The sequence below is a fragment of the Phaenicophaeus curvirostris genome, unplaced genomic scaffold, assembly GCF_032191515.1.
Source record: "Phaenicophaeus curvirostris isolate KB17595 unplaced genomic scaffold, BPBGC_Pcur_1.0 scaffold_75, whole genome shotgun sequence".
NCBI classification, from domain to species: domain Eukaryota; kingdom Metazoa; phylum Chordata; class Aves; order Cuculiformes; family Cuculidae; genus Phaenicophaeus; species Phaenicophaeus curvirostris.
The window spans coordinates 189,022-205,073 of NW_027206697.1; the positions used below are offsets into that span (position 1 = coordinate 189,022).

The window sequence follows — 16,052 nt, forward strand, 5'->3', positions numbered from 1 at the left end:
CGCGCATTCCTGGCAGCTGGAGAACCTCGGAGGGAGGTTTCTTCCCTTGAAAATATCCGCTCCACGGGGAGGAGAAAGGGGCTGGGGCAAGGTCGGCGTTCCCGGGGCTGGAGATCCTCGGAGCAGGGATGGAGAGGGAGAGGTTCTTCCCGTAGGAGCAGGATTCCCGAGGGAAACCTGGTCCAGGGTCTCCCCACCCTCATCATGAAGAAATTCCTCCTCATGTCCAGTCTAATCTCCAGTTTATCCCCGTTCCTCCTCATCCCATCACCTCAACCCTTTGTAGAAAGTCCCTCCCCAGCTTTCCTGGAGCCCCTTCAGGTGCTGGAAGGTCTCTCCAAGGTCTCCTCGGAGCCTTCTCTTCTCCTGAACAAGCCCAACTCTCTCCTCCTGTCCTGGGACGGGAGGTTCTCCAGCCCTCGCATCCTCCTCGGAGCCTCCTCTGGCCCTGTCCCAACAGCTCCATCTCCTTCTCCTGCTGAGGATTCCAGCCCTGGCCCCAACCCTCCAGCTGAGGTCTCCCCGAGAGGAGCAGAGGGGACAGTCCCCTCCCTGTCAGCTCAGGCACAGCGGATGCTCGGAGATCCGGAGGTTGGTCAGACCCAGCCGGTGGTGGGATCCCAGCCCCACGTCTCAGGGATGGAGCAGGAGCAGGAGCAGGAGCTGAAGCAGGAACAGGAGTGGGAGAAGGAGCAGGAGCAGCAGCAGGAGCAGGAGCAGGGGCTGAAGCAGCAGCAGGAAAAGGAGCGGGAGCAGGAGCAGGAGCAGGAGTGGATGCAGCAGCAGGAGTAGGAGCAGGGGCTGAAGCAGGAGCAGAAGCAGCAGGAGAAGCAGCAGGAGCAGGAGCAGCAGCAGGAGCAGGAGCAGGGGCTGAAGCAGCAGCAGGAGCAGGAGCAGGAGCAGGAGCAGGAGCAGGAGCAGGAGCAGGAGCAGGAGCAGGAGTGGGAGAAGGAGCAGGAGCAGGAACGGGAGCAGGAGCTGGAGCTGAAGCAGGAGTGGGAGCAGCAGCAGGAACAGGAGCAGGAGAAGAAGCAGGAGCAGGAACAGAAACAGCAGCAGAAACAGAAGCAGGAGCAGCAGGAGCAGGGGCTGAAGCAGCAGCAGGAGCAGGAGCAGCAGCAGGAGCAGGGGCTGAAGCAGCAGCAGGAGCAGGAGTGGGAGCAGCAGCAGGAGCAGCAGTGGGAGAAGGAGCAGCAGTGGGAGAAGGAGCAGCAGCAGGAGCAGGAACAGAAGCAGCAGCAGAAACAGAAGCAGGAGCAGCAGCAGGAGCAGGAGCAGGAGTGGGAGCAGGAGCAGCAGGAGAAGCAGCAGGAGCAGGAGCAGGAGAAGCAGGAGCAGGAGCAGGAGCAGGAGCAGGGGCTGAAGCAGGAGCAGGAGCAGCAGGAGAAGCAGCAGGAGCAGGAGCAGGGGCTGAAGCAGGAGCAGGAGCAGGAGCAGGAGAAGCAGGAGCAGGAGAAGCAGGAGCAGGAGCAGGAGCAGGGGCTGAAGCAGGAGCAGGAGCAGGAGTGGGAGCAGGAGCAGGAGTGGGAGAAGGAGCAGGAGCAGGAGTGGGAGAAGGAGCAGGAGCAGGAACGGGAGCAGGAGCTGGAGCTGAAGCAGGAGTGGGAGCAGCAGCAGGAACAGGAGCAGGAGAAGAAGCAGGAGCAGGAACAGAAACAGCAGCAGAAACAGAAGCAGGAGCAGCAGGAGCAGCAGGAGCAGGGGCTGAAGCAGCAGCAGGAACAGGAGTGGGAGCAGCAGCAGGAGCAGCAGTGGGAGAAGGAGCAGCAGTGGGAGAAGGAGCAGCAGCAGGAGCAGGAACAGAAGCAGCAGCAGAAACAGAAGCAGGAGCAGCAGCAGGAGCAGGAGCAGGAGTGGGAGCAGGAGCAGCAGGAGAAGCAGCAGGAGCAGGAGCAGGAGAAGCAGGAGCAGGAGCAGCAGGAGAAGCAGCAGGAGCAGGAGCAGGAGAAGCAGGAGCAGGAGCAGGAGCAGGGGCTGAAGCAGGAGCAGGAGCAGGAGTGGGAGCAGGAGCAGCAGTGGGAGAAGGAGCAGGAGCAGGAGCAGGAGCAGAAGCAGCAGCAGAAACAGAAGCAGGAGCAGCAGCAGGAGCAGGAGCAGGAATCGGAGCTGAAGGAGGAGCAGGAGCAGGAGTGGGAGCAGCCGCAGGCTGGATGTGGTGGTTCCCCAGGAAGGGCAGGGAGGCTCTCAGGGACTCCCCTCGCAGGGACTCATCCTGAGCAGGAGCCTGGATCCCCAGCCCCGGCCCCATCCCATCAATTATCCCTGTTACCTTTCCCCATAACCGGGCCCCTTATCTCCCCATAGACTCTCCCCATACCCTCTCCCCATAACATCTCCCCATACTCCCCCCACGACCCCTCCTGTCCCCCTACAACCCCTCCTGTCCCCCTACGACCCCTCCTGTCCCCCCATGAGCCCTCCTGTCCCCCTACAAGCCCTCCTGTCCCCCTACAAGCCCTCCTGTCCCCCCACTGGCCCTCCTATCCCCCCACAAGCCCTCCTGTCCCCCCATGACCCCTCCTGTCCCCCTACAAGCCCTCCTGTCCCCCCTATGACCCCTCCTGTCCCCCCATGACCCCTCCTGTCCCCCTACAAGCCCTCCTGTCCCCCCACGACCCCTCCTGTCCCCCTACGACCCCTCCTGTCACCCCCACAAACCCTCCTGTCCCCCTACGACCCCTCCTGTCCCCCCATGAGCCCTCCTGTCCCCCTACAAGCCCTCCTGTCCCCCCTATGAGCCCTCCTGTCCCCCCACTGGCCCTCCTATCCCCCCACAAGCCCTCCTGTCCCCCCACAAGCCCTCCTGTCCCCCCACGAGCCCTCCTGTCCCCCCACAAACCCTCCTGTCCCCCTACAACCCCTCCTGTCCCCCTATGAGCCCTCCTGTCCCCCCCACGACCCCCCCTGTCCCCCCAGGAGCCCCCCTGTCCCCCCAGGAGCCCTCCCCTCCGTCCCCTGCAGCCCCCCAGCTCCTGTCGCCCCCCCTGGCCGATCCCCCAGGGGTTCGAGCCCCCCCAGGGCCGGAGGTTGAGCTCAGGTAGGCTGAGCCCCCGGCTCCCTCTCCAGGAGCTGGAGCTGGGAAGCCGGAGGAGGGGCTGGAAAACTGCTATAAAACTCCAGCTCCTGCCACGCTCGGAGCTTTCGGATGCACACGTGTGGGGAGAGGAGAAGGCAGCCCAGCCTGCCAGCCGCTCTTAACCCCTTGGGCGCGGGGAGAGCCTGAGAGCGGAGCTCCTCGCAGCCGAACCTTCCATCTGGGAGCTCCAGGATCCCCGTTTCCCAGCTCCTCGCTGCAAAACCTTCCGTCTAGGAGCTCCAGGATCCCCGTTTCCCAGCTCCTCGCTGCAAAACCTTCCATCTGGGAGCTCCAGGATCCCCGTTTCCCAGCTCCTCGCCGCAAAACCTTCCGTCTAGGAGCTCCAGGATCCCCGTTTCCCAGCTCCTCGCTGCCGAACCTTCCAGTTGGGAGCTCCAGGATCTCCACATCCCAGCTCCTCGCAGCCGAACCTTCCAGTTGGGAGCTCCAGGATCCCCGTTTCCCAGCTCGTCGCTGCAAAACCTTCCGTCTAGGAGCTCCAGGATCTCCACATCCCAGCTCCTCGCAGCCAAACCTTCCATCTGGGAGCTCCACCGAAGGGTGTCGGAGCTCCAGGATCCCCGTTTCCCAGCTCCTCGCTGCCGAACCTTCCGTCTAGGAGATCCACCAAAGGGTGTTGGAGCTCCAGGATCCCCGTTTCCCAGCTCCTCGCTGCCGAACCTTCCGTCTAGGAGCTCCAGGATCCCCGTTTCCCAGCTCCTCGCTGCTGAACCTTCCAGTTGGGAGCTCCTCCGAAGGGTGTCAGAGCTCCAGGATCCCCATTTCCCAGCTCCTCGCTGCAAAACCTTCTGTCTAGGAGCTCCAGGATCCCCGTTTCCCAGCTCCTCGCTGCCAAACCTTCCAGTTGGGAGGTCCACCGAAGGGTGTCGGAGTTCCAGGATCTCCACATCCCAGCTCCTTGCTGCCGAACCTCCCGTCTAGGAGCTCCAGGATCCCCGTTTCCCAGCTCCTCACTGCCGAACCTTCCATCTAGGAGCTCCAGGATCCCCGTTTCCCAGCTCCTCGCAGCCGAACCTTCCAGTTGGGAGCTCCATAAAAGGGTGTCGGAGCTCCAGGATCCCCACGTCCCAACCTGGATGGCAGAATGAACGCCTGGAGCTGAGACTCAGCAGGAGGAGGAGGTCGGTGGAAGGAGGCGATCCTCATCCAGCTTCTCTGGTGGCTCCTCGGAGCTTTCCTGGTGGCTCCTCACGGCTTCTCTGGGCTCCTCACGGCTTTCCTGGTGTCCTCAGGTGGCTTTCCTAGTCTCCTCACGGCTTCTCCGGGCTCCTCGCAGCTTTCCTGGTGTCCTCAGGTGGCTTTCCTAGTCTCCTCACGGCTTCTCTGGGCTCCTCACAGCTCTCCAGGTGTCTCCACTCAGCTTTCTTAGTCTCCTCACAGCTTCTCTTGGCTCCTCAAGTCTTCTCTGAGCTCCTCACAGCTTCTCTGTGCTCCTCACGGCTTTCCTGGTGTCCTCAGGTGGCTTTCCTAGTCTCCTCACAGCTTCTCTGGGCTCCTCACGGCTTTCCTGGTGCCTCCACTTGGCTTTCCTGGTCTCCTCAGGGTTTTCCTGGTGTCCTCAGGTGGCTTTCCTAGTCTCCTCACAGCTTCTCTGAGCTCCTCACAGCTTCTCTGTGCTCCTCACGGCTTTTCTGGAGTCTCCATGTGGCTTTCCTAGTCTCCTCACAGCTTCTCTGGGCTCCTCACAGCTTCTCTGGGCTCCTCACGGCTTCTCTGGTCTCCTCAGGGTTTTCCTGGTGTCCTCAGGTGGCTTTCCTAGTCTCCTCACGGCTTCTCTGGGCTCCTCACAGCTTCTCTGGTCTCCTCACAGCTTTCCTGGTGCCTCCACTCGGCTTTCCTGGTCTCCTCAGGGTTTTCCTGGTGTCCTCAGGTGGCTTTCCTAGTCTCCTCACATCTTCTCTGGGCTCCTCACGGCTTCTCTGGGCTCCTCACGGCTTTCCCAGTGTCTCCACGCAGCTTTCCTGGTCTCCTCACAGCTTCTCTGGTCTCCTCACGGCTTTCCTGGTGCCTCCACTCAGCTTTTCTAGTCTCCTCACAGCTTCTCTGAGCTCCTCACAGCTTCTCTGTGCTCCTCACGGCTTTTCTGGTGTCTCCATGTGGCTTTTCTAGTCTCCTCACATCTTCTCTGGGCTCCTCACGGCTTCTCTGGGCTCCTCACGGCCTTCCCAGTGTCTCCACGCAGCTTTCCTGGTGTCCTCACGGCTTTCCTGGTGTCCTCACGGCTTTCCCGGTGTCCTCACGGCCTTCCCGGCGTCCTCACGGCTTTCGCGGCGCGTCCCCTCTCCGCTCACCATGTCCTTCGCCATGCTGCGCTCGGCTCCCAGCCGCTACCTGTACCCGGAGATCAACATGCTCTCCGAGGACGAGGAGAACGGCTCGGAGAGCTCCGGCTCCGACGAGAAGCCCTACCACTTGGACGCCGCCGACGCTTACGGCATCAAAGCCGCCAAACGCCGCGGCGGCAAGAAACCCAACCGGCTCGCCAGGGAACCCCGGCAGCGGCACACGGCCAACGCGCGCGAGCGCGACCGCACCAACAGCGTCAACACCGCCTTCACCGCCCTGCGCACCCTCATCCCCACCGAGCCGGCCGATAGGAAGCTCTCCAAGATCGAGACCTTGAGACTGGCCTCCAGCTACATCTCCCACCTGGGCAACGTGCTCCTGGTGGGAGAAGCCTGCGGAGACGGGCAACCGTGCCACACCGGCCCGGCGTTCTACCACCACGGCGGAGGGAGCCCCCCGGCACGCGACCCCGACACCTCCCAGCCCAAACCGATCTGCACCTTCTGCCTCAGCAACCAGAGGAAGCTGGTGAGTGGCTCTTCGCCCCCTTCCCTGCGGGATTTTAGGGACCCCCGGGCACCTCCTGCAGGAGGAGGATGGGATTTTAGGGACCCCCAGGCATCTCCTGCAGCAGGATGGGGTTTGGGAGCACCAGGCATCTGCTGGACGATGGGATTTTAGGGACCCCCGAGCATCTCCTGCAGGACAATGGGATTTTAGGGACCCCCGAGCGTCTCCTGCTGGAGGATGGGATTTTAGGGACCCCCAAGCATCTCCTGCAGCAGGATGGGGTTTGGGAGCACCAGGCATCCGCAGGAGGATGCAATTTTAGGGACCCCCAGGCATCTCCTGCAGCAGGATGGGATTTTAGGGACCCCCGAGCATCTCCTGAAGGAGGATGATGGGATTTTAGGGACCCCTGAGCATCTCCTGCAGGATGATGGGGTTTTAGGGACCCCTGAGCACCTCCTGCAGCAGGATGGGGTTTGGGAGCACCAGGCATCCGCAGGAGGATGGGATTTTAGGGACCCCCAGGCATCTCCTGCATGAGGATGCGATTTTAGGGACCCCCGAGCGTCTCCTGCAGCAGGATGGGGTTTGGGAGCACCAGGCACCTGCTGGACGATGGGATTTTAGGGACCCCCAGGTGCCTCCTGCAGGAGGATGCGATTTTAGGGACCCCCAGGCATCTCCTGCAGCAGGATGGGATTTTAGGGACCCCTTGAGCGTCTCCTGCAGCAGGATGGGGTTTGGGAGCACCAGACATCTGCTGGACGATGGGATTTTAGGGACCCCCAGGTGCCTCCTGCAGCAGGATGGGGTTTGGGACCCCCGAGCGTCTCCTGCAGCAGGATGGGGTTTGGGAGCACCAGGCATCTGCAGGAGGATGCGATTTTAGGGACCCCCAGGCATCTCCTGCAGGAGGATGGGATTTTAGGGACCCCCGAGCATCTCCTGAAGGAGGATGATGGGATTTTAGGGACCCCTGAGCACCTCCTGCAGCAGGATGGGGTTTGGGAGCACCAGGCACCTGCAGGAGGATGCGATTTTAGGGACCCCCAGGCATCTCCTGCTGGAGGATGGGATTTTAGGGACCCCTTGAGCGTCTCCTGCAGCAGGATGGGGTTTGGGAGCACCAGGCACCTGCTGGACGATGGGATTTTAGGGACCCCCAAGCGTCTCCTGCAGCAGGATGGGGTTTGGGACCCCCAGGCATCTCCTGCAGCAGGATGGGGTTTGGGAGCACCAGACATCTGCTGGACGATGGGATTTTAGGGACCCCCAGGTGCCTCCTGCAGGAGGATGGGGTTTTAGGGACCCCCGAGCGTCTCCTGCAGCAGGATGGGGTTTGGGAGCACCAGGCATCCGCAGGAGGATGCGATTTTAGGGACCCCCAGGCATCTCCTGCAGCAGGATGGGATTTTAGGGACCCCCGAGCATCTCCTGAAGGAGGATGATGGGATTTTAGGGACCCCTGAGCATCTCCTGCAGGATGATGGGGTTTTAGGGACCCCCAGGCATCTCCTGCAGCAGGATGGGATTTTAGGGACCCCCGAGCATCTCCTGAAGGAGGATGATGGGATTTTAGGGACCCCCAGGTGCCTCCTGCAGGATGATGGGGTTTTAGGGACCCCTGAGCACCTCCTGCAGCAGGATGGGGTTTGGGAGCACCAGGCACCTGCAGGAGGATGCGATTTTAGGGACCCCCAGGCATCTCCTGCATGAGGATGGGATTTTAGGGACCCCTTGAGCGTCTCCTGCAGCAGGATGGGGTTTGGGAGCACCAGGCACCTGCTGGACGATGGGATTTTAGGGACCCCCAAGCGTCTCCTGCAGCAGGATGGGGTTTGGGACCCCCAGGCATCTCCTGCAGCAGGATGGGGTTTGGGAGCACCAGGCATCCGCAGGAGGATGCGATTTTAGGGACCCCCAGGCATCTCCTGCATGAGGATGCGATTTTAGGGACCCCCGAGCGTCTCCTGCAGCAGGATGGGGTTTGGGAGCACCAGGCACCTGCTGGAGGATGGGATTTTAGGGACCCCCAGGTGCCTCCTGCAGCAGGATGGGATTTTAGGGACCCCCAGGCATCTCCTGCAGCAGGATGGGGTTTGGGGGCCGGCGAGCCAAGGGGGAGCGGGATGACAGGGAGAGCTGGAGCAGCTCCAGCCCCCCAGGAGCTGCATCCGCACCTTTGGGAAGGATCCAGGGCTCGCAGAGCGCAGAGCAGGGGCTGTAAATCAGCCCCCCGGAAAATCAGGGGGAGTGTGCAGAGCAAGGACACCCCAAATCCCATTAATCCCCCTTCCTCGTCGCTTCCGAGTCACCAGAGTCCGAGCTGGGAGCTGCAGGCAGGAGGGAACGAGATCAGGAGGTGGGATCTACGCTAGAATCAAACCCTTCCCGCTGTCAAATCCTCTCCGATTGATTCCGATCAATCCCCACAGACACTTCTCCATCGATTCCGATCAATCCCATCACCACTTCTGCATCGATTCCGATCAATCCCCACAGACACTTTTCCATCGATTCCGATCAATCCCCACAGACACTTTTCCATCGATTCCGACCAATCCCCACAGACACTTTTCCATCGATTCCGATCAATCCCCATAGACACTTTTCCATCGATTCCGACCAATCCCCACAGACACTTTTCCATCGATTCTGACCAATCCCCATAGACACTTTTCCATCGATTCCAATCAATCCCCATAGACACTTTTCCATCGATTCCGATCAATCCCATAGACACTTTTCCATCGATTCCGATCAATCCCATAGACACTTTTCCATCGATTCTGACCAATCCCCATAGACACTTTTCCATCGATTCCAATCAATCCCCATAGACACTTTTCCATCGATTCCGATCAATCCCATAGACACTTTTCCATCGATTCCGATCAATCCCCACAGACACTTCTCCATCGATTCCGATCAATCCCCACAGACACTTTTCCATCGATTCCGATCAATCCCCATAGACACTTTTCCATCGATTCCGACCAATCCCCATAGACACTTTTGCATCGATTCCGATCAATCCCCACAGACACTTTTCCATCGATTCCGATCAATCCCCATAGACACTTTTCCATCGATTCCGATCAATCCCCACAGACACTTTTCCATCGATTCCGATCAATCCCCATAGACACTTTTCCATCGATTCCGATCAATCCCCATAGACACTTTTCCATCGATTCCGATCAATCCCCACAGACACTTTTCCATCGATTCCGATCAATCCCCACAGACACTTTTCCATCGATTCCGATCAATCCCCACAGACACTTTTCCATCGATTCCGACCAATCCCCATAGACACTTTTCCATCCATTCCGATCAATCCCATAGACACTTTTCCATCGATTCCGATCAATCCCCATAGACACTTTTCCATCGATTCCGATCAATCCCCATAGACACTTTTCCATCGATTCCGATCAATCCCCATAGACACTTTTCCATCCATTCCGATCAATCCCCACAGACACTTTTCCATCGATTCTGACCAATCCCCATAGACACTTTTCCATCGATTCCGATCAATCCCCATAGACACTTTTCCATCGATTCCGATCAATCCCCATAGACACTTTTCCATCGATTCCGATCAATCCCATAGACACTTTTCCATCGATTCCGATCAATCCCCACAGACACTTCTCCATCGATTCCGATCAATCCCCATAGACACTTTTCCATCGATTCCGATCAATCCCCACAGACACTTTTCCATCGATTCCGATCAATCCCCACAGACACTTTTGCATCGATTCCGATCAATCCCCATAGACACTTTTCCATCGATTCCGACCAATCCCCATAGACACTTTTCCATCGATTCCGATCAATCCCCATAGACACTTTTCCATCGATTCCGATCAATCCCCATAGACACTTTTCCATCGATTCCGATCAATCCCATAGACACTTTTCCATCGATTCCGATCAATCCCCATAGACACTTTTCCATCGATTCCGATCAATCCCCACAGACACTTTTCCATCGATTCCGATCAATCCCCACAGACACTTTTGCATCGATTCCGATCAATCCCCATAGACACTTTTCCATCGATTCCGACCAATCCCCATAGACACTTTTCCATCGATTCCGATCAATCCCCATAGACACTTTTCCATCGATTCCGATCAATCCCATAGACACTTTTCCATCGATTCCGATCAATCCCCATAGACACTTTTCCATCGATTCCGATCAATCCCCATAGACACTTTTCCATCGATTCCGACCAATCCCCACAGACACTTTTCCATCGATTCCGATCAATCCCCACAGACACTTTTCCATCGATTCCGATCAATCCCCATAGACACTTTTCCATCGATTCCGATCAATCCCCATAGACACTTTTCCATCGATTCCGATCAATCCCCACAGACACTTTTCCATCGATTCCGATCAATCCCATAGACACTTTTCCATCGATTCCGACCAATCCCCACAGACACTTTTCCATCGATTCCGACCAATCCCCACAGACACTGAGGACCCTGAGAACCTGAGGCCCGCGGGTCGCCCAGGGCAGCCAGGGCTGGGCTTACGCTCCGGGGAAAGTGATAAGGGAAGAGTTTCCAGCACCAGCCACTCCATCTTCTGGAGTGGGAGCACCTACTAGCATGGAGAGCAAACCAGGGAGGGGGCACCAAGACCGTTTGGGAGTTCAAGGTGCCCCAAGAGCGAAATCCAGCAGGTTTCAGGGAGCAAAGGTTGCCCTCATCTTGCTCCAGGGAGGGCTGGTCAGTCCCATCACCCGCGGGGCAGGAACAGTGCCGACAGGTACCACATCCCTTCCCAAGATGAGCATCCAACCCCATCTAGGGGATCAGACCCCTTCCCAAGATGAGCATCCAACCCCATCTAGGGGATCAGACCCCTTCCCAAGACGAGCATCCAACCCCATCTGGGTACCAGATCCCTTCCCAAGACGAGCATCCAACCCCATCTGGGTACCACATCCCTTCCCAAGACGAGCATCCAACCCCATCTGGGTACCACATCCCTTCCCAAGACGAGTATTCAACCCCAGCCAGGTACCGCATCCCTTCCCACGATGAGCTTCCAGCCCCAAGATGAGCATCCAGCCCTAGTCAGGTACCGCATCCCTTCCCAAGATGAGCTTCCAACCCCACCTGGGTACCACTTTCCTCACCAAGATGAGCATCCAGCCCCAAGACGAGCATCCAGCCCCAGCCAGGTACCGCATCCCTTCCCAAGATGAGCATCCAGCCCCAAGACAAGCATCCAAACCCATCCAGCTACCACATCCCTTCCCAAGATGAGCTTCCAACTCCAAGATGAGCATCCAACCCCAAGACAAGCATCCAAACCCATCCAGCTACCACATTCCTTCCCAAGATGAGCTTCCAGCCCCAAGACAAGCATCCAAACCCATCCAGGTACCGCATCCCTTCCCAAGATGAGCATCCAAACCCATCCAGGTACCGCATCCCTTCCCAAGATGAGCATCCAAACCCATCCAGGTACCGCATCCCTTCCCAAGATGAGCTTCCAACCCCAAGACGAGCATCCACCTTGGTGATGGATCCATGTTGGTGATGGATCCGTGTTGGTGGCACCAGCAAGGAGAGCTGGGAAGCTCCGTGTCCCCACCAAAGCTCTCCACGTCCCTCCTGCCACCACCCTGAGCAGGGTCTTTGTGCCATCAAGTCCACCCAGAGCAAGTAGCTGAAAGGGGCTCCAAGAAAGCTGGGGAGGGACTTTCTACAAATTCTTGGGGTGATGGGATGAAGGGGAAGGGGGATAAACTGGAGAGGGGCAGAGTTAGACTGGACATGAGGAGGAATTTCTTCACGATGAGAGTGGGGAGACCCTGGAACAGGTTCCCCAAGAAAGTTGTGGCTGCCCCGTCCCTGGAGATGTTGAAGGCCACGTTGGATGGACCTTGGGAAGCCTGATCTAGTGGGACGTCCCGGAACCGGATGGGTTTTGAGGACCCTTCCAACCCAAACTGGTTTATAATTCTACGATCCTCGTGTCCTTGTGCCACCGAGAGGCACTCGGAGCGGGGTCACCGTGTCACCGAGCCACCGGGCTCGGCGTTAGCCCCAAACCCAACCCAACCTGGGGGTTGGATTTCAACAGGAGCCGAGACGGCAGTAGGGACGGTGACGAGGGCTCCGGAATCGCAGATTCTCCTCGACCTCCCCCCAGCCCGGCTCTCCGGCTCGGCAGCCCCGTAATTTACTGCTCCTCCTGCGCTTAATGGCAGCGGAAAGGCAAGGTGATAGGGGAAAAAATATGAGGCGGGATTTTCCGAATCCCCATTTCCTCTCCAGACAGCGGAGAACTCCTGGGGCCCGAACATCTGGGAAATTTAATTTTCCCCTTTCGGAGCTGAACTCCCCTTCCCCTCCCCTCCTCAGCGCCCGGAACAAAGGAAGAGTCAGAGCCGGGGCCGCACGTGCGGCTGGTTGGGGTTGGGGGGGGAGGCTGTGCCGGGACGAGGATGGGGCCTCGGCCGCGCCGGCACCTGGGAACGGCACCTAAAGGTTGGATTGGGATGGAGAAGGTGGCACGCAAGCGGCACCCAGGTGGCCACCAGGCCCCGCAAGGTGGAAACGGGAAGAACCCGTTGTGCCTGCGTGAAGTTGTTGGGTGGTGGTGATGCTGGGGCTGGTGGAGCGATGGTGCTGGTGGTGCTGGTGGTGGTCTTGATGGTGGTGTCTATACTGGTTTTGGTGGTGCTGGTGGTGCTGGTGGTGCCAGTTGTGGTCTTGATGGTGGTGTCTATACTGGTTTTGGTGGTGCTGGTGGCATTAGAGGTGGCAGTGATGGAGCTGATGGTGCTGGTGGTGCTGATTTTGGTATTGATGGTGGTGCTCATACTGGTTTTGGTGGTGCTGGTGGTGTCTATATTGGTTTTGGTGATGCTGATGGTGCTGGTGGTGCTGATTTTGGTCTTGATGGTGGTGCTCATACTGGTTTTGGTGGTGCTGGTGGTGTCTATACTGGTCTTGGTGATGCTGATGGTGCTGGTGGTGCTGATTTTGGTCTTGATGGTGGTGTCTATACTGGTTTTGGTGGTGCTGCTGGTGCTGATTTTGGTCTTGATGGTGGTGTTCATACTGGTTTTGGTGGTGCTGGTGGTGCTGATGGTGCTGATTTTGGTCTTGATGGTGGTGTCTATACTGGTTTTGGTGGTGCTGGTGGCATTAGAGGTGGCAGTGATGGAGCTGGTGGTGCTGATTTTGGTATTGATGGTGGTGCTGATACTGGTGTCAGATGGGAGGTTCTCCAGCCCTCGCATCATCCTCGGAGCCTCCTCTGGCCCCGTCCCAACAGCTCCATCTCCTTCTCCTGCTGAGGATTCCAGCCCTGGCCCCAACCCTCCAGCTGAGGTCTCCCCGAGAGGAGCAGAGGGGACAATCCCCTCCCTCCCTGCTGCCCACGCGGCTCTGGATGCAGCCCAGGACCCTGTTGACCTTCTGGGCTGTGGGTGTTGAGCTCACGTTGAGCTTCTCCTTGACCATCACCCCAAGTCCTTCTCCTGCAGGAGCCTGACCCCTCCAGATGTCCAGGGAGACACAGGGATGGTCAGGCCACCTCAGGAAAACTGACCCTTGGACCTGCAGGACCAGCACCGGCACGGGAGGAGCGAGCATCTCCTGGTTTGTTTTTCTAACTCGTCCTTCTCCTCCTTCTCCGCAGAGTAAAGACCGAGACAGGAAGACAGCGATCCGGAGCTAGATGATCCGAGACTTTTCAAAAAAAATAAAGGGACAACGAGGAGGAGCAGAAGGAGGAAGGATGGAAAAGCCAAACACACAAACTCAACCCACAGCCACGGCCGCTCCTGCCTTCACCCCTGCTGCTGGGGACACCCTCAAGGACCTTACCCCGACCTGGACGTGCATCTCGGGAGACGGGAGGTGGACATGGACATGGTGGCACCTTGCAGGATGGCTCAGAGGAACCTTTGCTGCACAGGGATGCTCCACATCACCACGAGCGATGCTATCGCTGCCCCGCGAGCCCAAGGGGCAGGGAACGTGCTCCAGGGCTCCTGGAGAGGACAATCCCTGCTCCAGACTCTGCAGATGCCACCTGGGGTGGTTTGGAGGAACGCTCGCGAGATCCCAAGGGGCAGGGAACCTGCTCCAGAGATCCTGGAGAGGACAATCCCTGCTCCAGACTCTGCAGATGCCACACGGGGTGGTTTGGAGGAACGCTCGCGAGATCCCAAGGGGCAGGGAACCTGCTCTGGGGCTCCTGGAGAGGACAATCCCTGCTCCAGACTCTGCAGATGCCACACGGGGTGGTTTGGAGGAACGCTCGCGAGATCCCAAGGGGCAGGGAACGTGCTCCAGAGATCCTGGAGAGGACAATCCCTGCTCCAGACTCTGCAGATGCCACCTGGGGTGGTTTGGAGGAACCTTTGCTGCACAGGGATGCTCCACATCACCACGAGCGATGCTGTCACTGCCCCACGAGCCCAAGGGGCAGAGAACCTGCTCTGGGGCTCCTGGAGAGGACAATCCCTGCTCCAGACTCTGCAGATGCCACACGGGGTGGTTTGGAGGAACGCTCGCGAGATCCCAAGGGGCAGGGAACGTGCTCCAGAGATCCTGGAGAGGACAATCCCTGCTCCAGACTCTGCAGATGCCACGCACGGTGGCTCCTGGGGCAGAGCCGGCGTCGGAACGTGCCCCATCCCAGGCTTGACTTGAGCAGCCGGTGAAAATTCTTACGGAAACAGCCCCCTCTCTCCATCCCCTTCCAGCTCCGAGCCGCTCCGTCCCCTGCGCTCCGCGTCGCGGGCTTCATCGCTCCGTGCTGGTGTTTTCATGTCGTCGATCCGGTCCCGGGAAGCCTGGGCTCTTTGTAGAATTAAAAATCTCCCATGGTTCAGAAATCCGGGTGGGAGCTTCCTTCTTTCCAGACCCCGTTTCCCAAATAAAAGCTTCGGATTCGCCTCCGCTGCCCTTAGACACCGGCTGCTCCGCGAGCGATGGAGCCGCGAGCGATGATGGCGCCGCGAGCGATGATGGAGCCGCAGCTCCAAGGCGGCTCAGCGGCCTTAGGGATGGCGAGGAGGGTTTGGAGGGGTGAATCCTCCCTTCAGGGGGGTCCAGGGCCAGCGCGTCCCCCCCCCCAGGAGTTCTCCAGGATTTCACAGGTCTCCGTGTCTCCAAACTGGGGTCCCAAGCTTCTAAGGAGCACGGGATGGGGGGCAGGCTGAACCCCGGCCCCTCGAGCGGCAGGGAGGGGGCTGCGAGCCCCACGTCGCTCCCTCCTGCGACTCCAGAGCCCAAACGGAGCGAATCCCACACGTGACGGGTGGGAGCTTGGCAGCTGAGCTCTGCTGGAGATGAGCAACCCAGCCCGAGCAATCCCGCTCCTTCCAGGGGCGCCCGGAGCCTCTCGGAGCTACAAGAGGGAACTGGGATGCTCCGGCACCTTGGAGCATCCAAAGACGCACTTAGAACCAGAGAATCACCAGGTTGGAAAGGATCCACTGGATCATCGAGTCCAACCGTCCCCATGGCCCTCAGCACCTCGGCCACCCGGCCCTTAAACCCCTCCAGGGAAGGGGACTCAACCCCCTCCCTGGTGCCTCCACCAGGGCCCCAGGACCCTTTCCGAGAAGAAGTTCTTCCTGATGTCCAGCCTGACCCTCCCCTGGTGGAGCTTGAGGCCATTCCCTCTCGTCCTGGCCCCTGTCCCTTGGGAGAAGAGCCCAGCTCCCTCCTCTCCACAAGCTCCTCTCAGGGAGTTGCAGAGAGCAATGAGGTCTCCCCTCAGCCTCCTCTTCTCCAGGCTGAACCCCCCCAGGTTCCTCACAGGCTCCTCGTAAGGGGATTCTGCCCCTCTGCTCCTCTCGGGGAGACCTCAGCTGGAGGGTTGGGGCCAGGGCTGGAACCCTCAGCAGGAGAAGGAGATGGAGCTGTTGGGACGGGGCCAGAGGAGGCTCCGAGGATGATGCGAGGGCTGGAGAACCTCCCGTCCCAGGACAGGAGGAGAGAGTTGGGGTTGTTGAGGAGAAGAGAAGGCTCCGAGGAGACCTTGGAGAGACCTTCCAGCACCTGAAGGGGCTCCAGGAAAGCTGGGGAGGGACTTTTTCCAAGGTCATGGAGTGATGGGATGAGGGGAACGGGGATAAACTGGAGAGGGGCAGGG

General features: G+C 59.0%; 3 protein-coding genes across 3 annotated transcripts in view; 2 read left to right on the forward strand and 1 right to left on the reverse strand.

Annotated features, from left to right (window-relative positions):
• Window positions 1-16,052, reverse strand: part of BOP1 (BOP1 ribosomal biogenesis factor) — a 67,347-nt gene that overhangs the window by 14,643 nt on the left and 36,652 nt on the right. The gene's annotated exons all lie outside the window — the stretch shown is intronic.
• LOC138734449 (golgin subfamily A member 6-like protein 7) lies at window positions 1,495-1,791 on the forward strand (the record flags this gene model as incomplete). The annotated part of the gene is made up of 1 exon (XM_069882097.1): window positions 1,495-1,791. A coding segment is annotated over one exon (297 nt), but the record flags the coding sequence as incomplete, so codon positions are not given.
• Window positions 5,263-13,708, forward strand: SCX (scleraxis bHLH transcription factor). The gene is made up of 2 exons (XM_069882094.1): window positions 5,263-5,911; window positions 13,584-13,708. The coding sequence occupies exons 1-2, from the start codon at window positions 5,390-5,392 to the stop codon at window positions 13,620-13,622; spliced, it is 561 nt and encodes a 186-aa protein (XP_069738195.1). The 5' UTR covers window positions 5,263-5,389; the 3' UTR covers window positions 13,623-13,708.